Source organism: Lonchura striata, chromosome 6 (genome assembly GCF_046129695.1).
Source record: "Lonchura striata isolate bLonStr1 chromosome 6, bLonStr1.mat, whole genome shotgun sequence".
Taxonomy (NCBI): domain Eukaryota; kingdom Metazoa; phylum Chordata; class Aves; order Passeriformes; family Estrildidae; genus Lonchura; species Lonchura striata.
Window position 1 is genome coordinate 25,390,094 of NC_134608.1, and position 22,809 is coordinate 25,412,902.

Here is a 22,809-nt window from a genome sequence, read left to right on the forward strand (position 1 = left end):
ATGACACAAAAAAATAAGTATAAAATGTTTAGAGCTGCCCAGTAAACCAGAAGTAGCAATTTACAACTAAAATACCTACAGGATCTACAGGTGGCAACAGGTCTTTTTTCTCTTGTTCATCTTCCTCTTCATCTGTGCTATATTCTTCCATTGTTTCTCCACTTGCAAAATGAATGACCCTCCTTGGAATTTTCTTTTTCTTTCCTATGACACCCAGCTCCACATTCTCAAAGCCGCTTTCTCCCTTTGAAAGTTGCTATAAAGGAAAAAAAATCATTATCTCAAGCACATGCTTCTGGAACTAGAAAGTTCCCCCCTAACAAACTTCATGAGATATTTAAAATATTTTAGATTGACTAGCATTTACAGTGGACATTTATAAGAGCTTGCCTGTAGGTAAAAGACTGAAACATTCTTGTTTGGAGATATGTAAAAACTGATCCCTTCTCTAAAAGTAACCAAAAGGTTTCTTCTGGGGGGGAAGCATGTTTCAATAAACAATTTGGTAAGCACAGGAATGTCAATATTTATTAAATAAATATTTTATATTTATTGTTTGGTTTGGAATTAATATCTAATGAAATTAATCAAGTAGTTAATAGTCTGTAGCCACCTCTTTGCAAGTTCAGACACCTCTAACACAAAAGAGAACTGAATAACTAGGTAGAAGGCTCAAGCTTTGAAAAGATGCAGGAATGAATCTGACCCTGTGGGCTTTCATCAGCAACCATGATTAGTACAAGGGACCAGGTTAAAAGGATAACACTTAGTTTTGTGGCTAAGAACATACAAATCAAGAAGTACAACGTCTGGCTGTGCTCTCAAACTGCTGAATGCTACAATGCAGCCTTTGGGTCACAAACATTTAAGAATATAAACCTCTGTTTCAAAGGCCAGTCAATAAATCTTTAGGCTAGTCACTCCTGAAGGCAGAGAATTTTAGTAAGGTTTTGTATTGCAGCTATCAAAACAGAGCCTTCATCTTGGTAGAGCTTTTAGATGCCACTGCATCAAATGCACAATACTGTGCTGAAAACACTTCTGTCATGCAGAGAAGGCCACAGAGGTTAGGAAATGCCAACCACATGTTTTTAATGTACCATGAAGGTTTTTAAAAATGCATGAGCTCATGTAATTTGAAACTGTATCATAAGGAATGACAGGTGCAGAATGTAGTGTGTGCAGAATGCAGAATGTAGTGTGTGCAGAATCCAGGTTGCATAAAATGCATTCCAACTTCTTCCCTATGCAAGCCTAATGATCTCCACAGAGCACAATTCAAAATTATAAATAAAAATGCATGTTTTATCACACAGCTGTAAGACATCCCTTAATCACTGTAAGTGCAGCATCACCATCCTCATCTCTCATGCTAGATTACACAACAAAGCTTTGCAAGGCAAGCAGGCTTGGCTAGCCGGGAAAGACAGAGGGCATGGGAGAGAAAGGCAGCAGAGGGTCCTGGGGAGCAGAACCGTTTCCTTCATTCCAGCCACGGATTCTTCTCTTGCCCATAGAGAAGAGGGAGGGCAGGCAGAGATCACGTGCTGAGCTCTACAGTGTGGAGAGGGAGTGCACCCATTCATCATCTCTCTGAGCCCTGTACCACTGCTTCTCAAAAGTGCAAGTCATCTCAGCCCCCCAGCACTCCTTCAGCCATGCTGGCAGGTTTCAGGCTTTTTCCTGGAGGAACAGAGCAGAATCCAGCAGCAAGTTTTCAATGGGGTAATTCAGATGAAGCAGGATTGCATTTTCAGGCAGAACCACATTTTCATGTAGAAAGACAAAACTGACTATCTGGGGCCCAGTGCAATCTCTCTGCTGTCTATTAGTCTGGGAACAGAGCAAAGCTACAAAAGCACAAATGCTGAAAGCAGTGAAGCAACCTGAGCCCAGTGAGTGCTGCTTGCTGCCATTATAAAAGTGCCACTTCCCATCACTTGGTTCTGTACCTTTTTATGCAAAAAGCACCACAGAATCAGCTTTTCATGAACATTCCACACTTCTTTATCGACATCATACAATGACACTTCTTTTCTATTTAGGCACAGTACTGAAGAGCAGTGTTTCTTGCAAACACATCATAAATATCACTGTGATTAATAACAGCAAGCAATGTGAGCCCCTCCTTAGAGAGCCTCTAAAAGCACATCTCTTCATCCGATTCTGGCTCATTTAGTGCAAATGCTTCAAATATTTTAACTTTAAAAAAATTTTTTTTAATATTTCAAGTTTTAAAAGCAAGCTTTAGTTCCCTGAACACCCAGCCCACACTCACGCTACCTACAGTAAGCAGTCCCACATAGCTGGTACAATATTTCAGACAAATGCAATAGCTCAAAACAGTAAGGATTCACCAAGGAACAGTGAATCTGGCTTCCTTAGCAATCTGGCTCAAAGTCCTACATCATTAAACAAAATAATGCATGTCACCTGTTGTTTTACTTATTACCTAGTCAACAATCCTGAGTGTGGGTTTTAGTCATCACTGGCCTTTTAAGTTTTACCTGCACAGCAATAAAAGGCAACTCTCCCAGGTACAAGCAGAAAGTTCATCACCAATAAATTTTATCTTTCCAAAACTCTGGTAATGCAGACCTATTCCAGAGTTATCAGCTAGATTCACTTTATAGCTCAAAGGTTACAGTATTTCTTGTTTGAGAATTTATACTTTTGATCTTCCTTTACAAATTTGATCTTCTTTTCCAATTTAGATGTTAGTTTTTACAAAGATCTTTCTTCTAGTGTATGGCTTTAGTCAGGTTTCTGACCTCATTTTTCTTCCACAGGCTCCTCCTTCTCTAACACATTATATGGTCTTGAAAGACTCAGCATTTGTGGCCACGTCACAGAAGTATTTACTTTGGCTTCTATTCTGGAAACTGTTAAGACACCAAGGCTGGTCACTCTTGTGCTTCTGCCACACTAGCTAACACTCTTAAGGTACTCGGTAAACACTGTAAGGCGACTTCCACTTTCTTTTAAATGTCCTCTTGGAATTTTTCTTGGCTTTATACATACAAACCTTGCCCATCAGGCAGTCAACGATCTGAAACTCAAGTTCCTTGTTTACCCTCTTTATATCCACTCTACCTCACCCTTTGTCCAGAAACAGAGAGAGAACAGGGAATCTTTTGACAATGCTGATACAATACCCAGCACAACAGAATTTTAGTCCACATATATAATGCCAAAATAAACAAACTACAATTAAGGACAAGGTGTGCCTGGACACCTGCAGGCAAGCTGGGAGAGCTGACACAAGTAGTATCAGGTGATGCAATAACATTAAGTTTTATGAAGGAGAAAAAAAAAAAAAAGTAAAATGAAATAGGGAGACCAGTCTATTGACTTCAGCATCTTTTAACCTGTCAAATACAGGAATCCTCCTAAGAGCTTATGACCCAAAGCGCCCAAGTGTGTGATGTCCACTTTCCATGAGAAAGATGAGTAATTCACTTTGCAGAGATCTACTGACCAGATACTGCTAGTCACTAGAAGGCTGGTAATAGCTAATGAAAAATATTTCTATCAGGCTGTCTTCCTGATTTTTTGGATTATTTTCTTGGTTAGGGTTCGGAGGGGAGGGCTGTTTAGGCTTGAGTGGTTTGGGGTTTCTTCATATTGCTTGTTTTACTTTCCACCCTTGTGTTTCAACTGAAATTAAACAGCCTAAGTCTTTCAGAAACAAAAGACAGAGCCGGGGGACGACTATTAGAAAAGCGCCTCCCAAGAAGCCTTGGAAAGGCAGCACAACCGGGGAAGGGGAAGGGGCAGCGGCAGCGCCCACAGCACCAGGGCGAAGCCGAGGCCGGAGCGAGGAGCGGCCGCGGCAGGGACGGGCGACCTGTAATTAAGAGCTGATGGCCCTGATCACCTCCCACGCCTTCGCCAACTTGACAGCACGGAGAAGTGGAAACCTGTCTCACTCTAATATTCATCAGGCTCGTTTGTCAGAGGCATTGTCCGCCGACGAGCAGGAGACACCGGAGCCCCGCGCTGTCTGTAATTACAGCGCGCCGGACGGACGGGCGGACTGGCTGACAGACAGAGCGCCCCTGCCGCGGCCGGGACACTGCACCCCACCGCCACCGCGGGGAACGGGGCTCCCCGCCCGCACACCCCCGGCCCGGCAGGCCGCGGCCACCACCCCCGCCCCGGCCGGACCCGCCGCGGCCTCGCCGCGCTCCGGAAGCGGCCGCGCCCGGGCCCCGCCGCCCGCCCGGGCCCCGCTCACCTGCTCGGGCTCCATGGCGCCGGCGGCGGGCGCACAGTAGAGGGTGATGGCGGACAGCCCCTGTTCCATCCTCCCGCCCGCCGCGGCGCCGGGGGAGGGCGGCAGCGGGCCCGCCGCGGCCCGGGGAGGCGAGAGCGGCCGGGCGGCACCGCCCGTCACACCGCCCGTCACACCGCCCGCCGGGGCGGTGCTTGCGGCCCGGCAGGGACTGGGGCGCCGCTGGCACCGGCTCCGGGCATCGCGCTTCCCTCCGCAGCCCGGCAGTAACCGGGGCCGGGAGCGAGGTGGGGAGAGGCCAGAGGCGGCCGGGCTGCCAGGGACAGCCGCGCCGCCACAGAGGCGGAAACATTCCCCACTGCACCGAGGGAAAAGCACACGTCCTGGGGCAACGCACACATCATCTTCCCGAAATAGCGTGAAGCCCTGCAAAATAATAGAATAATATTTTAAGAAGCAGATGGAGTTCCTTGACAGTAGTTAGGGGCCTTACTAGCCCAGGACCACCCTTGCTTAGCCTTGCAGGATTGGGTGTTGGTTCAGGCAACTCAGCCCTTTGTAAAGAACGAACCCTCGGAGGTTCCTTGAAGTGCAGACCAAGAGTGCCCTGGCCCGTGGGCTGCGGCTGGGTGGGAGAATAACATGCATGCCCAGGAGGGTGGGAGAAGTGTTTGCCAGGTAAGAGATTTGCTCAGCTACTCCTGGAGAGAGATGAGAACCCTTCTGCCTCCAGGGTATGCGGATCCCGGCAAAATGTACATTAGTAAATGTCAACTACCAGTGAAAACAGCTGGAGGTGGAAGCATCTGAAACATCCTTTTTATGGGATTAAGAAGGGAGTAGTTTTAAATTCTTTTTGGGCTTGGAGTGGGGGGACTAGTACCAATGGCTGCAACATGCACTTACATGACAGCAAGAGCTGTCTTTCAAGCCTTCATAATTAAGAATAGTTTCCAAAAAATATAGCACAATATGGGCTCTTAGACACTTTCTTAGTCACATTATCAAAGCATAGTCCAGAGCCCATGACAAAAGCCCAGGTAAAGTACAGATTTAGATTATGCTAGCATAAAGGAGAAAATGTTCCCTTGTGAAAAGGGCTGACATATAATGTATGATTACAGAAACAAAGCTTACAGAATGAAAGGTTAGAATATTATTTTAGACAGTACAGGGCTGAATATTTGCTTACAAATAAACAAATATGGAGCTGAATATTTGCTTGCAAACAAACATACATCACTTAAAGTTGCAAATAAACTAATATTAGGATACATATTTCTTACCCTTAACAGAGTATACATTCTGTTTAGTGAAGGCCTTGCTCGAATAAAGTAACAGCCCCTCAAGAGCAGCATTAAATCAACCAAGCAACCCACTTTCCTTCACCTCTGCTGTGGTTATAGCAGCTGTACAGTCATATTGAACTTAATCTTTCACCTCCCAGAACAATTGGCATGATGTGCAACTTGGACAACTTTAATAAATTTAGCACATTAATGTTCTAAGTCCTATGGGAAGGTAAAGAGTTAACAAATAAAGCCATAGCTGTTTGTGCGTGCTAGTAGTTAATTGTCCAGCTTCTACCACACAGCTATCTATTGACCACCATAACCATTTCCTCTTAGCAAGCTGCTCAGCAGCAGCCCGAGCTCAAACAGCTCAGACAAAAGCTTGTCTGACAGCAGCAACAGCTTTCAGCAAGATATACACAGGGAAGACAGACCTCAGTCTTCCAGCATTTCCAGTGAATTTTGCTTGACTCCAGCTCTTTACGGCTTTTGTATGCTAGACAAAACTTTTCTGCAGACTTTTCCGAGATACCACAGAGGATAAGGACAAAAACTCTAATGCAAGAAAATGCTGCTGGAAGTGTTGTTACACATTTGCCAGGAGAGTTATTTGCCTCAAGTAATGAAAGGCAAAGGCCATGTAAGTCACCAATCCATTTAGACATGCTCCTATACAGGTGAACTCTTGTTCTTAGTGCCTCCATCATGGATGTATTTTTCCAGACTTGAGCTCCTCAGGCCATTTTTCTAAGCAGGCTCCAAAGTATTTTGTACCTGGCTTGCTAAGGTAAGAGCAATATACACTTTGTTCATTCCAGCATATATCTTAGAAATAACACATATTATACTTTAAAGGCAATGCATTCTCAACTTGCCCTTGTTTCTGCCAACCTCAACTAATGACAGATCTCTTTGTATCTGGTTACAGTTTTAGTACTTTGGAAATGGTGAACTAAAAGCTAAAACTAAATGTAGGCCACAAGCTGAAAATAGAGTTAAATTGTTGGTAACTTGACAGTCTGACTAAGCCTATCCTGGAGGACAGTGCTTCACTGTTCATCCTCAATATCCCTATTCATGTTTGATTTCCATCAAAAGCATTAAGCATCCACTCTCCTCTAGGGACTGCATTTCAAACCATGATTTCATACTCCTTCCTGCATGGTTTTGCATATTGCATTGGTTTATATGACTCAAGAACTGAAAATACTATAAAAAAGAAAAATCTTAGTAAGCACACCACTTCAGAAGTTGAGGACAGCTCCCCAACAAGCTGGTGTTATGCAAGGATTCATTTTGTTATATTTAAAATACAAAGATTCAAATTAACTGCTACTTTTGCAGATTAATGCTATGCATAAAATGCAGTGCATTTACATAGATGGTATACTTGAATATTTTTCAGCTTTCTCCATACACTGAACACATACCATTAATCAAGCAGGAGATAGTTTCACATTATAAACTACATTACAACATAGCTTATATTTTATTAGTGCAAGAGTCTAATTTTGTATATTAGATATCCCCTGTTAGCTGCAATCTCAGAGAACTGGCCGACAGAGGGACCCACTTATTTTAACTACTGCATTTAACTTTTATCTAGACAGCAGTAGGTGTCCATTTACACACTAAACACTGCAGTGTACTAAAATTTATAATACACCCTCTTACCCTAAGATAAGGGTAAAAGATCTTACCATATTTGCCAAGACCTATGTTGGATTTCAAGGTTCATCTTGGTCTACCCAGTTTCTGAAGTGTGCCTGTGGATTCTACCCTTTTGAGACCAACACAGTAAACTGAAATACTAAACTGCTATGGGAAATTAAGATCAGCATGTAGCCATGTTGGGGCACTATGCTCTGTTAAATACAGCTATCTCTGTTTTAAAGTTCAATACCAGCATAGAATTCCACCTAATATGCTTTAGATATTACCTCCAGAGCAAAAGAACTGCTTATCTGGTAGCCTGGTATGAAGATTATCTTCAGCATATGAGACAGTTTGATATCTGCACACCTGTATTTTTTCAGTCCCTTGATTCTTTGTGTATAGGGGAAGAATTATGCAATTCTATACAACAGAGTCCTGTACAAACTGAGCACAGCACATTCACATTCTAAAAATGCTCCACAGACAAGCACCAACAGCACATTTTCAGCTACTGAACTATTACAGTATCTATGCCAAACATGAGTGATAACAGACCTTAGAAAAAAACAAACTAAGAAAATAATCTCATTACATACTGAAAGGACAGTTAAAAGGAACTGAAGACACAGGACATTCCCTTGTTTATAACCACTTAAATTTTATTTTACAGTATATTTGTGACATTTTATGTTACTATAACCAAAGATCAGGGTTGTTTACAAATATAATGGCTGCCATTTGATGTAAACGATTAAAAAGTGTCTCTAAATATTAAAATTTTACATCATGATTTTGTTTTATTAAATTGAATTGCTCTTTGTGCCATCAGTTATTAGTGGAGAAGAACTAATTTAAGCAAAAATAGTTTTCAGAAATTAGATGTAGAAACTGAGAAGCCTGGATAAGATTTCAAAAGACCACTCTCTCATCACTGTACAAAGGAAGAAAGCAAATTCATTCACTGAAGTTGCAATGAAGAGTCAACCAAGTCCATTTGTATTAAGGCTTCTTTACATATTATTGAATCCCATCATGCCTTTCATATTCCCAGCAGCACCTTGTTGAAATTGTCTCATCATTGACTGCAAACCAGCCATGCCACCTGCAGAAAATAAGTGAGAACATGAATGTGTTGATGAACTCTGAAGCACACCTCTCTTGCTCAAGGCATCATTACTGTACACACACTATTCCAGCAACGGCCAAAGGCAGAAGCCAAAGACTGTCAAACCAGGTTTAAATAGCTATTGAAGATAAAGAACTGAGTGACTAATTACAGAAAGGTCTGAAAAACACCAGGCTTTATGTAGGTTTTAAGATGACTCATGCATTAAGAGCTAGACAGAAGAAAAAAAACCTGATGGAATGACTATTATCAATAAGTATTGGAGTCCTTATTTGTCAAATTTAATTACTTGAGCAAATCTTAGAAAAGAAGGGAAGTCTAGGAAGATTTGTTTTACCACAGACATCCTTCACCATTCCAAATCATCATTTTGAGTGCTGAATCCAAATGAAAGAGTAGACTAAGTACTGCCAAGTGCAAAGTATTTGTACTAAACTTTTTGATTCTTCTTAGAAAACCCTAGAAATACTTAATACTGATAAATAGTGCAGATAGCCTCCCATCCCTTTCCTCACTTCTGTATCTCAAATGCTCCACTATAATTGACAGTCTTCTCTTGAAGCTGTAAAACGTCAGCACATACCCATATGATGAAGAACTCTTGGATCCATCATCTTTGCCATCTGCTGATTCAGTTTGGCCAGCTGAGAAGGGTTTACGTTCTTGGACATATCACCGCCTAAACAAAAAGAAAAGAGCAATCATAAGAAAGTGGATTAACTAATGCTGCTAGAAATTAAATAAATCCAAATGTTACCTCCAAGTTCTAGATTCAAATCCATGAGCTCATTATTAGCCACTAAAAGTCAATTTAGGACCAACAGTCTCTGCACTCCACATAAGAGACTGAAGTGTTTGTACCGTAGCAGAAATCGATTCTGCTTTGGTAAAAAAATAGTAGCCTTCCTTGCCAAGTTATACACTGGTGTCATGAAAAACAGTGCAGCTCTTACTAGTGACATAAAAACTTTCAAACATGAAAATGAGTGAGCTGCAACTAATTTTCTCCTCTCCCTAATCAGTATTTTCTCATTTCCTCTGTGTACACACATCAAGTGACCTCCCCCTCTTAGTAAATAAATTTTAGGGTGGGGTATTGCGGTAATAAATTTTAGGTATTGGTTTGGGGTTTTTATTTGGTTGGGTTTGTTTGTTTGTTTTTTACCTTTGAAAAGGCCTTTGATGCCTCCCATCTTTTTCACCATCTGTGCAAACTTAGTGTATTGGGTCAAAAGCTCCTGAACATCTCTGGTAGAAACACCAGAGCCTCTTGCTACTCTTTGGATTCTTCCTGGCTGCTTACTGAAAACTTTGGCACCATCTGTACTGTCAAGTTCTGCAATTACAGTGTGGAAAAGAAAAATCCATTGAGTCACTGACATTAAAAACTGTTACAACTGGTAACAAACAGCAAGTCTGTTTTTATTGTTAAGAATTTAATTTTGAGCCAGAGAATAAAAACTTTGTTTAAAAAGTGACAATGCAAAATTTTACATAAATCATTGAGACAGAATATTCTAGGAAGTAATACTAAAAAGCTCTTATCTTCCTATGTTAATCACCATGAAAGAAAAAAGCTGTGTGAATAAATTACGCTCTTAAGCCATATTGATGGGTTTAGCACAAGGGTAAGAGCATACTACTAAAGGAATTATGGGGCTACAAACAACACTTTAAATTCCAGAGACCAGGCTAAGTCATAGGTAAATTTGAGGGTGGGTAGAAAAAAGACAGCAATGCCAGAATAAAGATTAACATACCTTATTAATTTACAAGTATAGCATTAATAATTTATGAACAGTTACAATACAATGAAGAAAAGTACATTGATTTCCAATAGAATGGAAATTATCTGAAATCCCACCTACTCTACACAAGACAGAGCAATAACAGGCAAAGTATCTCTAGATATTTAGATTTGTTAAGAAATTTGGAGACACATGTAGTCCTTGCTATTCCCAAGAATGTTAAATATCTCTTGTTATTTTCTATCATTATACATGCGCTGATATAAATTTTTGTTTCCAGAAAGATCTCTCTAAATAAGCTTGTTCAACAATCAAGAAAAAAAATAGTGGGTGAAATATGTATTACCTTGGTCATTCATACTGTCCATTATAGTCATGAGTTTCTTTAGCCTTGCCATCGATTCCTGTTCATTGCCTTTACTCATGAAGTCAGTTCCAAAACCAGGGATCATGCCCTTGTTTCAAGAATGGAAAACAAAAGCTGTGTCAGAATAGGCAAATCTAATTTTAACTAAGCAGAAAGAAATATAGACAACAACTGTTAGTTCAGTAGATGCATACTGCAGTAGGCAAATAACTTCACCTTTTTAAAAAACAGAACACAGATTACAACAAATTTAAATTAAGAGTTTTAAAATAAAATTATTTTGGGGATAACTAACCAAGATCTGACTGAATGGTCCCATTTTCATGATGTTTTGGAATTGTTCATACATATCTCTTAATGTAAATTGACCTGAAGCACAACAACAAAAGAAAAGTTAGCAGAAGTCACACTAGCATTTTGCTCTTAAGCTCCTTTTTTAATTAGTCTTTGTATTCATAAGGTAAATACTATACTACATAGATAAGTAGATAAATCTCTTCACTAAACAGTTTCAGATGGCAGATGCTGAACCATTAAGCTAGTTATTCTGCAGTTGTACTCTGACAGACTTATCATTTGAAAAGCTCCATTTATTTGGCTGCCACATTTACTGGAGAAAGAATAACTATTCCTCACTGTACACATGAACAAGTTGTTTGTGTCCACACACAGCACAAATTAACTCAGTGGTCTCTGTCACTGAGAACCTGCCATGGTCAGGTCACTATAATGCATCTGCTATTCAGACCTTGGGAATAACTTACCATGTTTTAGCTTTTCTATGAGTGCTTCATTATCATCCAACTTTAACTCATTTACTTTATCTATCAATCCTTCAATATCACCCATACCTGGATAAACAAAACATATCTGAAATTACCATTAAAAAATACACTTTGACTTTCTATTATCCAATTCTAAGCGTCTTTTAAGTACAGTTGTACATTGAACATACCAAGCAGCTTGCTGATGAAAGGCTGTGTTTTAAAGGGTTCAAAGTCATCTATGTGCTCGCCAGTTCCAATAAAAATAATAGGACTCTTTGTGGCAGCAACTCTGCAATAAAATATATTTTATGAAATGGCCTCTCAAACACCATCCATTTTTTATACTATAATCAGCTAGGCATCATCAACACTATGCATTCTGTCTGAAGTATCTGCCTTACTCCTCAAACTATTAATGAAAAAACACCTAGCACTTGGATATTTAGCTCAGAGTAGTTAAAAAGATTTTTCTGTAATTAATACTTTATAAAATACAAACTCTTTTGGAAAAAATCAGAAATAGAGGTTGCTAATTTTCATTGCTGAGTTTATGAAACTTGAGAGAAAAGAAAGAACAATAAATACTCTCCAGTTTATCCTAATACTGGGATATCACTGATACATACACTGATACTAATGATAATACTGTCAGATGATAGGCATTGATTACAATTTTGTCAAGGTACCTTATAGCAAAGACAATCTCATTTTCAACACAGGGAAAAGCTCAGACATAAGAAAACTCAAAACCTTTCCACCACACTGGCACTATCTTTTAGATAAAACTTAAGTTTCCAGTCCACAGACAGTACAGAGCAAACACAGCACACTTAAAGCACACAACCACATGACAACTTGAAAAAGAGTAAAATGAAAATATCAAAAGCTTTAGTCTTCCAACATTGTGCTATAAATAAAGCAAAATACACGTGGCAGTTTAGGAACTCTAACACTTCAGGTCAAAGATAGGAAAGGATTTAGCAAGTCACAGTCAGTTATTTTGACTGTTTTGACAAAAAATCTCAGCTCCAGACAAACTGTATCATTGAAACAACCATATAAGGCTGAAGATAAAATATAGAATTTTCTGGTCACAACTCTGTCAAGATACAGCACATGGGAAGTACAACAAGAATGAATTTGGGTATGACGGCAGACAACTTCTCATCAAGTTTCTGGACACCGCCAATCCAGAAGTTTGATCTGCATTATAGTTTTAAGGTCACTAGATATGATGAGGTAGAGTTTCTCCCCTTTTGGAAAAAACTCTTGAAATGCAAAACTCTTAATTTAAGTCATACCTGTTGAGCCCAAATTTATCTTTCTGGAAAAATGCCTAACACACAATATGCAATGAATATTGCTTGACACTGATTTCAGAAGACAATAGTCTGACCTGTGACAATATAAACTACTGTAGTGAAAATGCATCCTATCACTGAATGCTGATTTAAGTATCATCAACAGGTGATCCTAGCCACCAGAAGGATAAGTGTGACTGTGGCTGACTTACAATCTGTGCAGTGTGACAGTGACACTTCCACAGGACACTAACGCACTGCATGGCTGGCCGTGCACAGCCAGAGGCTGGACACTTTCATAACACAGTACTCACGCACTAAGAGCTCCGCCTCCTTTGGCATGTCCATCCAGCTTAGTAACAATAACAGAAGCTACATCTACTTTGTCTTTGAAAGCTTTAGCTTGAGCTTCACAAGCTTGGCCAATGGAAGCATCCATCACATAAACAATGTTATCTGGTTGCTAGGAGAAATGAGATACACAAAGTAATAATTTCCTGCTCTCCTAAACAATTTTCATGCATCATTATTATTATATATGTTCAGTAGCAAATTTTACTGCAATAACAGTATTTAAAGAGCTGTATGCTAGAGTTTAAAACAGAACCACTGTTTTATGAACAGTATCATCTAAGGACCATGAAAAAATTGGATGCTGTATGACTATATGATTTGTCTACAACACAAAGCATTACAGTTTAATAGGTTTATGCTTATTAGTTATGATTCAAGTGATTTTAGCTAGTATCTTGAACCAATTAGATAATTAGAATCTATAAGCATTTAATAGAAAACATCTTCCATTTGGTTTTACATTCAGATATTTAAGCATCCATTCCTCTAAAAATAAGTTAGCCATTTGCAAGAATTGTGTGGGAAGTGTCATACTGTCATGGAAGACCACAGAATCAAACAAATAGCCAGACTTTTTAAACCCATACAAACAACAGCTTCATTTACATATCAAAACTGTTGAAAGTTATCCAATCATCTTCTCTGCTTCAGTACAATTATTTGTGACAATCACAGAAAGTTTAGTATTCACAGTTAAAGGAAACCAGATCAGACTGGTTCTTTAATATAGTTTTTCAATGCAAAGATCCTGAAAAGGAAAAGTTAAAGCAGGAATGGCAGTCTGGTTATATGCAAGCATCCTTGAACAGAAGAATAGAAGAATTAAAACGGTCACAAAACTAACAAGCACTGGTCATTCAGCCTTTGCTTATTCACACCTGTTTGTAATTTCTAATATAATCTATGCACACAGAACATTAGGATAAAGATTAATCAACTATCATCAATTGCCAAGTTACTGTATTTCTCAAAACTACTCACTATGGCATTAGCAACTTGTAACATTTCTTCAAACAAAGAGTCTTCTTGTTTGTGACGCCCACTTGTATCAACAATGATTATTTCAAAGTTTTCATTCTTAAATTTCTCAACACCTTCTGAGGCAATTATTACAGGATCCATTTCTGTGTAACTGATCAAAAAGAGAAACAGATTTAGAGTTAACAAGTTCATAGTCAAATGACGAAATTCTGAATCTCTATCTGGATTTCAAGAGGGAAATTTCCTCTTAGGTAAAGCAAAAATTGGTTAATAATCTGTCTTACTAAGCCATTTACCCTTACTGCTCAGTGAACCGAAGCACAAAGCCTGAAGTCTGTCTCACCTGCTGGAAGCTGCAGTAAGTTCTACAAGACCCTCTCTCAATTAAGATATAGCTGAGCATCTAGACAGTTCACCTCCAGTGAATCTTAGGGGAAAGTTACTTACTGCTTTATAAAAGACACTTCAGGTCCCCCTCTGTCTCTATTTGATAATAAAAATTATGCATCCAAAAATTATATCCTTTGATCTGTGAGATACTTCCCAAAAATCTGGCCATGTCTGGTAAAAGTCTGTGAATTGCTATACATTGAATAAGCACTATCGGGAAGTACTCCTGGACACCTGATCTCTTTGTACACTATCCTACCTGCTACTCCTGGCAATATACTGAGCTGGACAGAATTTTCATCTGATCAGAGCAAGTATTACTCAGAATATATTACTGAAATGAAAGCAATTAGGCCATGCTATATGGGGTTTAGTGCAAAATACTCAGAACAGAACAATATATAATTGGAATAGAATTGTTCTCCAAAGTGTTTCTGAAAAATGCTTACCTCCCATAAAAGGGAATTCTTGCTTTTGTGGCATTCTGCTTTAACTGATCAAAAGCACCTGTAAGACAGGTATAGTCAAGGGACTATACTAAGGAAATCTACAAATATTTTAGATAGAGAACTACATCATTAAAGTCTAATGTGTTACCTGCTCTGTATGTGTCTGCACATATTAGACAAGTCTTCCAGCCTTTCCTCTGATAGAAGTAGGCTAACTGAAATGAAACCCAAAACAAGCAGTTACACTAAAGTCCCATTGCCATGACACTTCTAACAGCCTGAAGTCACACACTGAGGACACAAACTCAAGCCAGCCCTTCTATAACTAAGGCCACAGAGTAAGACTGTTCACAGTTAACATGGCCATTATTTAGAAAAGCATGTTATAAATATTTATTAATGGCAAGATGAAAACACCTGCTTGATTCTGCTTCTGATTTCAATTTCTTGAAATGGCAATCTCTAGGAATGACTACAAATAACTTAAGTTCCCATTTTACTAACTCCTGAGTTCTCTTCAGTGTTAATGCTGCAGACTGGACTAGCACGTAGAAACTACCCAAAGCAATACTTCAGTATCAAGTACCATAATGGCTACAACTTGTACAGCTCTATGTTTTTGTACTTTCAGAGGAACAAAGATATTTCCATTGAAAGGACATGTTTCAAAGCAGGGGACAGAATCCTTAACCTTACTACTACACTCAGCTTTAGGGGTGCTGTGTATATTCACAAAACACTGAGCAAATACAAATGTTCAAAATAAAGTCCTCCTACATAAGCACTAAGAAAGCCTTCTGAAATCAGAGCAGACTATACTGAGTATTTCACTATGTGACTCTCAAAAGGAGATGACAAAAAACAACAAAGACATGTCTTTTTTCCACAGGATAATTTTTCCTAACAACTTGGAATGTATCAAGCTCTGTCCTGGGGTGAATGATGAGCGAGTCAAGAGCTTATGGTTTGAGATAAAAGGGCAGATTAGTGAGGGTGATGCTGTTGTGGGTGCTTGTTACAGGCCGCCTGATCAGAAGGAGCAAGTGGATGAGGCTTTCTACAGGCAGCTTGAAGCAGCCTCAAAGTCATAGGCCCTGGTTCTTGTAGGGGACTTAAACTACCCTGACATCTGGTGGAGAAGCAACACAGTGAAGCACAAACAGTCCAGGAGGCTCCTGGAAAATGGAAGGCAGATATTACAACTTCCTGGCACAGGTAGTGGACAATCCCACAAGGAATGGTGTTTGACCTTACACTAACAAACAGGGAAGGCCTTGCTGCAGATGTGAACATAAACCAAAAACCATGCAAAGAGATCCACTGCACTTACCTTTGAACAAGTTGTTGTTTTACCACTTCCTTGCAAACCAACAAACATTATAATATTCTGTTTTCCTTTGGTAGGTGTCCATGCCTTGACTCCAGGATCTACAAGCTAAAGAACAAAGTAACACAGGTAACAGAACCAAATTTCAAAAGCATGGAACAGTTGGTGTCACAGTCATGCTAGGTGCCTGGTTTCATATTCAAAGGAGAAAAACAGTTTTTGCAGAGTCTCATCTTAATTTGGCTTAGATTTTTGCTGATTTACAGTGAACAACAACAGCCCTTACAAGGTATCTATAGTATATAATGTTCTGCATAATAATTCTGCAATAACAGTGTTAATCTCTTTCTCACACCAATCACAGTCAGGATGGCCTGTATATATGGCACAAGAATAACAACCAACACAGAAAGGTGACCTCCACCCACTCTTGCCACTCCTCAGGATGGGCTTCTTCCAGTGAGAATCCTACAGCACAGAAGATTTTTTTAAGATTGCTGCCTTCATTGTTGTGAAATGAGTACAAGGTAGATACATTCCTGAGAGCCACTACCCCTCTGGGCACAGACTACAGATGAACAAATGACTACACTGTTAATTGGAAAGAGGGCAGAATACAGATATTCAAGTCCTGATTTGACCAAGCAGGCAGATTAATGAGAAATGTTGCACTGAGCTGTTGGGTTGTTACTTATCACTTTTCTAAAGGCTTGTAAGTAGTCTGAACATTAGGATAGCAAAGCTGTGTTCTAGAGGCAGTCTAGAAGCTAGCAGTACTTTATTCTTGTCTTTACACTTTAATTGATGTATAAGAACAATTGAACTTAAAGCTTAAACTAAAGTCAGTTTGAGAAATACCCAGGATGTAGTTTCAATGAGAATACTGCTGTTTGCAGTATTGCAGCTATGCTTTCACATCAGAAAGCACAACTGCAGGTACCACATAATCACCTAAAAGTTTGACTTGCTACTGCATTACTTCCAAGCCCTTACTGTACAAGAAAAGTAATGCAATGCAGAATTTTGAAGTCCTACCTTAACAAGCTCTTTAAAGACTGCATGCTGGATCATTTTTCTCTTGTTAAGGCCAGATGCCATTTCTTCAAGATCAATTGCAGACCTGAGTTTGAGAAAAGCATGAAACACTAGCATAAGTTAAAGCACTGCTTGAACCTAGTAATAAAGTTTTTGCAATTGCAACAGCACCCTGATTTGTTCTGAGTTTTCAGATAGGATGTACTTAAGAAGTGACATGCACTGGAGACATTCTTATGCAGAGGACAAAGGTTTCTAAAATCTTTCAGACTTGCATATACTTAACCTAAAAATAGGCAAAGTAACAGTGCTAGTCACATACACAGGTTTATTTATAACCAGAAGATGTGTCTAGGAAGTAATGAAGAACTTGTTTACCAGACGACTCAACTGATGACAGCAACAGATTTTTGAAACAAGCCTGTAACAGCAATAAATGGCTAAATTTGACCAAAGACTCTTTTGTTTTCATTTAGTTCAAACAGCTGTTTTCCTGTTAAATGTCAACTGGGTGTTTCTAAAAAAAACCCCAACACATTAAGTTATAAATTAACCCAACATATTAACTTATATATTAAGTTAAAAAGTTGCTATTTTGTAAACTCAAATTACAACTTTTACAAATATCAAAAGTTAAATGCATTTTTATTATTACACTTACTTGACATTTTCTCTAAGTTGCTTCACAAGTTTGATATTAACATCAGCTTCCAGTAATGCTGTACATACTTCTTTTAACATAGCATTTAAAACCTTTGGAGTATAAAATAAAAATAATAAAGATTGTTTCACAATACACAGAGATTAACTAGGCCACTAGTTTAGGTCAAAATAAAAATGTGAAAATCTATTTATAATATAACCATGGCTTTCACAAATTAAATGCATGTAGTCCTATCATTAAATCAACTGTCACAAAAAAAAGTCTGGATTTCTTCCTATGTAAAAACAATTTAAATCTGAAAGGGAAGGGCTCTCAATTGTAACAATTGCACACTATAGAACACTAACACAAAACACTTCCTACTGCATAATGGCAAACAGCTCACACGGCAGCAAGAGACTTCCTGAACGCCCCTCTGGGCACTCCTTAGAGAATGCACCAAAAAAATCAGATCACAATACCATTTCTGTAACAGTATTCCCTGGCTAAAGATGGACACCCTGCTACATGCATTTCCAAAAACTGGGCTGCTGCTCTGATTGTATGCCTTTTAGGCAAGCAAGTGCCACAGCTAGAAATCCTGTTTATTCTGAGTTTTCAAAGTCTTGAACAGAAAGATTTTTCTGAAAGTAACACCTGCATAAATGGTCTCATTTTCACATCTCCAGCTCTTGCAGGATAAAAGTTTCCTTTGCTGAAAAAAAAATTAATTGGGCTGTATTTGAGTCAATTAAGGATTTTTTTGTCTCCCAGCAGAAGATACATTAGAACATTTTCTCTATGCATAAGTTCTAACCATACAGCTCTCAATAAGCCTATTTTTTTAGTTACTTTAAGCCACCCATCTTTCCACCTGCAAAGAATTTCTAGCAATCTATGCACTCAGAGACACTTTGAAACCATCACATTAGTTAGTTTTTCACCTTGCATTGAGCTCCTATGACAGAACACATTTCTAATTTCAAGCTCTTATTTAGAGAAAATACAGGCCACGTTAAGCCAAACAAAATTCCAGAACCACACACTGGTTTGAATATAAAGGCAGCAAATAACACATTCCTCACATTTCAGACAGCAAGGCTTACATTTGTTCTTCCACACTTCAGCTTCTAGCAGCCTAGTACACATCTGCACAGTTTGCCTGTGCACACACACAAATCAGAGCAGGCACCTACCTTCCACGCAAACTTAGGCACACACTGCCTCCACAGAACACTCATCTCCCTAAGTGCAGCCACCAGGCTCAAGGACCCTTTGACCATGGGACTCACTATGTCTGAGGTGATGACCCATGTATAAATCTAGTTTTAAGTTCCAGCAATACTGTTAGGGGGTTAAAACCTTAACTAGAAATTTTACTTGAATGAAAAAAAAGTCTATGTAGCCCACTTCAAGGTTTTCATCAGCCTTTGAGAACTTTTTCTCAGAACTTTTCCAGTGCTAGTGTCATCACATTAGTACACTACATACCTCTTCATTGATAATTGTGGCATTGCTCAGTGAGCGCAAGGCTGAAGTTATTTTTCTTCCAAGATCTGCCAGAACCATTTTGGCAGCTTCAAGGATGACTCAGAAGGATCTGGAGAAAAATTAAAAAATAAAATTTTAAACTAGTTGAAGCTATACATTCACAAATTAATTATTCAAGTAACCTTTAGGCAAAAATCCTGCTTTGCATTCCAGAAAGTGCACAAGTTTTACTTTTTAAAGTTATTTTAGGAAAAATTGGCCTGAAGTTAATTTTAGGCAATCCTGACAGCCTACTTAAAAAGAGAGATACCACACTTCAATTAGGAATGATTTCACTGTGTAGAATAAATGTGCATTGAATTCACCATGGAAAAAAAACCCAAACAAAACAGTCCAGACAGACTTCCAGAAAGAATGCCAACTGCTTTTTATCCTCTTATCAGCAATATGCTACAGGACAGAATAAAATCTATCAGAACAGCCTCGAAACTCTGCAAAGTCTGTATGACCAGAAGCAAAATATTTTGGTAGCAAAATTCAACATTATTTATCAGTTGTGTTTTATCCAGCTTTCATTAATCAAGCTGAATTTCCCATTTCAGTAACCCTACAAACATATTTGCATTTCAATAAGCAAAATTCATATTATAGCTTCTAATGGCTGTACTGGAAAAACAGACCATTTTTGCTCACTAGAAACACAAACTTCACATATAAGACTAAAGCATACCATAACTTACACTTAGGAAACCATAAAAAGTTAATTTCTTAAGGGTTCACATTCTAGTCAACATGCAAAACCATTCCACCCCCTTTATTAGGGGGTGGCAAGATATTCAGGAGAACACATGTTAGAATCAGCAACCTAAAATTCTGATTAAGGGCAAAACAAAACTTGTCTGAAGAGCAAAATTTTGCAACACCACAGCTACTGCTGAAATGGAGCACTTCAAATACTTTTTGTTTATCTTCCACTTTCAGTGTTGCTTTCCTGTACTCAGCTGAAACAACTTCCTTGCTGATAGCCCAAACTGGAATCTCACATTTGAGCTCCTCCTTTCAGAACTGAAAGCCAAATTCTCAATAATGGGAGTCTCTGTAATCAAAATAGATGAGAGTTTCAAAGATTTTTGCGACTTCCCCCTGCCTCAAATGAGAAGAAAACAAAGAAGAAAGGCCAGTCCATTTACTGAAATGAAAAATGCACCACTAGCTACATTCTGATTTTAAGAGAGAGGGCATCAATGTGCCTAACAAACCAGCTCACTCTATACACACATGGAGAGTTATCAGCTGCACAAACCCCAAAAAGCACAGTTTAAAATGGTTTCATGTTTATAAACAATAAAATATATATTCCAAAAGAGCTATAACAAGGCACCCATGCAAGACAACCTCCAGATTGCTTTGTCTAATTGGTAGGTTAAACCAACAACAAAACCCCGAAAACAACTTCCAGTCTAACCCACCCTCCCCTGATACTAAGGTCACAATGCAGAACAAAGTCTCCAGGAGCTTCAGAAGATGTAGGACAAATAAATCCCGTGTAGGTACAGGAGTTGGATATGGCAAATGACACAAACATATTTACATATTTCAGATTTAAGATATGTGGAACGTACAAGTAATGATATCCATTACAATGCCATCTCAATATTAATCTTAAAAATTAGTCTATGTTTCCTAAGGAACTCTGCCAGCAGAGTATTTGCAAACTAGTACACTAATAGACATTTATGTCCATTTTCTTACATTACTGTAAGGGGATTTCTACATGTTATCTGAAATGGTAAAGCTCCAAGGTTTCCTCACAAGGTATACAAGTCATATTACTGCAGAATAATTCTAAATAAGCATTATCATTAATAGGCTCTACCAAACAGTCTCAGCAAAACATTTTCCAGGTCATTTTCTGTGATAATAACAATGTATAAGAAAAAACAAAGTCCCAGACCTTTAAAAATAGTGCTGCACTTCAGTGAACTTTGAGCTGCTAAAACAGCAACCAATGACAAAACTTAACTATAACACTTAGATATAGCAGCTAAGAAATTTGATAGGATGACCGACATACAGAAGTCATGTGAATACTCATTTAAAATTAGTTTCCAAGAGTTCTACAGATCTCCAAATACAGAAGGTTAATTATGTCCTAATAAATGAACGTTCCCTCTGCAGAATTGCTGTCTTCTGACAGCCCTACAATAGGAATAATTCAAATCCTTTGCTAAGGAAAGGAGTTTAAGCATTTTCATATATACTGCTCTTACTAGCACATTAAGAAATCATAAGTCATCAGAATTTCTAAGGGCTGTCAAGTACAGAAATTAACAGAATTTGTGACACAGGCCATCCAAGTCGACAGACGCATAAGATGCTTTAGCAGGTAGCCAGCTTGGGTTGGCAGATAGCCAGAAGGGCATTAGCAGTAACTGCACTGCAGAAGGTGCGTGTGCTGGCAGCAGTAGCTCTGCAGTTTACCTTGAACGCAGCAGCCCCAAACACGCTGGGCAGGGCTAAACCCGGCTGGGCCCCAGGACACCGTGGGCTGCCTGGAGCAGGCTCTGCGCAGTCCGAGTCCCCCGCCCCAGCAGCAGCCTGGGCACCCCACACCGAGCTGCCAGGCCATGGTGCTGCTGCAGCGCCGGGAGCTCTGCGCTTCAGCCACAAACCGGCATTCCAGGGACACAGCGGCAGCAGAAATAGCGTGTGCCTTACTATGGCATAGCAAAGCAGCAATTCTGAGACAGGCTGCTCACACGCCCAGCATAGATCTCCAACCAAATTGCTAGCTAAAACTAGCAATCCTCTAACGTAGAGTGTTTTGAAAAAAAAAATGTAAGCTTAACAGGTAACAGCAGTTTAAACAGCTGCTTTAAAAGATAGCAACTGTTTAAAAAGATAACAAGCAAAACACACACTTAGAAACTGTAAAATAAACTTGTACTACATGTACACATACATGGATTAAGACCAACTGCAAGTCTAACACTATAACAGAGAAGTGGCTGTTTCACTACGCTGAACCTCAACTTACGAGTTTCCACCTTCTAAAATTACCCGGCTGACGTCGGGAAGGCTCTCTCAAGGCAACAGCAGGGAACAGCTACCTCGCTTACGGCCCAATGCCCTCGTTTTCACGCGAAAAACGATGAGGGCAGAGCCCAGGCTACGTACCCGGCCGCTACCTTTGCCGCGGCCGGCGGGGGACAGCGGCTGGGCGAGTCCCGCGCGGTGCTGCGGGCGGGTCCGGGAGGCGCAGAACGGCTCCCGCGGACGGAGCGCCCTGCGCGGCCCGGCCTGCCCAGGACGGTCCGCCGCCTCTCCCCGGGGTCGGCAGCACCGGCGCCTCCTCCTACCCCGCCGGGAGCGGGCCAGGACCCCTCCACGTCACTAAAGCCGTCAGGGGTCGCGGTCCCGCCCACGGAGCGGCTGCGGCGGCAGCGCGAGCACTCACCGGGAGCGCGGCGCGGGGCCGTGCCCAGCCCGGCCCGGCGAGACTCCGCTGGAGGCGCGAGGAGCCGCGGCCGCCGCCGGCCAGGGAAACGTCAGCACAGCTGCCGCCCCACGGCCCCCGCTGGCTTCCGCTTCCGGGGCGTGCGCGGGCCCGCTGCGTCGTTAAGGTGGCGGCATGTAAACGCGCCGTCC

At 40.1% G+C, this 22,809-nt stretch overlaps 1 protein-coding gene across 6 annotated transcripts in view; it reads right to left on the minus strand.

The window, feature by feature from the left end:
• Positions 1-22,754, minus strand: part of LOC110477191 (signal recognition particle subunit SRP54) — a 34,253-nt gene extending 11,499 nt beyond the window's left edge. Inside the window, exons 1-16 of one of the 6 annotated variants that reach the window (XM_021542685.2) lie at positions 22,619-22,754; positions 19,162-19,270; positions 17,689-17,780; positions 17,028-17,112; positions 15,996-16,100; positions 14,814-14,880; positions 14,666-14,723; positions 13,827-13,977; positions 12,806-12,954; positions 11,379-11,479; positions 11,188-11,274; positions 10,719-10,792; positions 10,403-10,511; positions 9,474-9,644; positions 8,892-8,987; positions 7,816-8,284 (exon numbers count right to left, since the gene is read on the minus strand). In XM_021542685.2, coding sequence (XP_021398360.1) covers positions 8,193-8,284; positions 8,892-8,987; positions 9,474-9,644; positions 10,403-10,511; positions 10,719-10,792; positions 11,188-11,274; positions 11,379-11,479; positions 12,806-12,954; positions 13,827-13,977; positions 14,666-14,723; positions 14,814-14,880; positions 15,996-16,100; positions 17,028-17,112; positions 17,689-17,780; positions 19,162-19,239 — 1,515 coding nt within the window. In that variant the 5' untranslated portion in view covers positions 19,240-19,270; positions 22,619-22,754 and the 3' untranslated portion in view covers positions 7,816-8,192. Of the gene's footprint in view, positions 1-79; positions 257-4,237; positions 4,393-7,815; positions 8,285-8,891; positions 8,988-9,473; positions 9,645-10,402; positions 10,512-10,718; positions 10,793-11,187; positions 11,275-11,378; positions 11,480-12,805; positions 12,955-13,826; positions 13,978-14,665; positions 14,724-14,813; positions 14,881-15,995; positions 16,101-17,027; positions 17,113-17,688; positions 17,781-18,866; positions 19,108-19,161; positions 19,271-20,204; positions 20,428-22,338; positions 22,480-22,618 lie in introns of those variants that run through there. The other 5 variants (XM_021542688.3, XM_021542687.3, XM_077784038.1 and 2 more) reach the window with 5 other exon arrangements.
• Between the last annotated feature and the right edge of the window lie 55 nt (positions 22,755-22,809).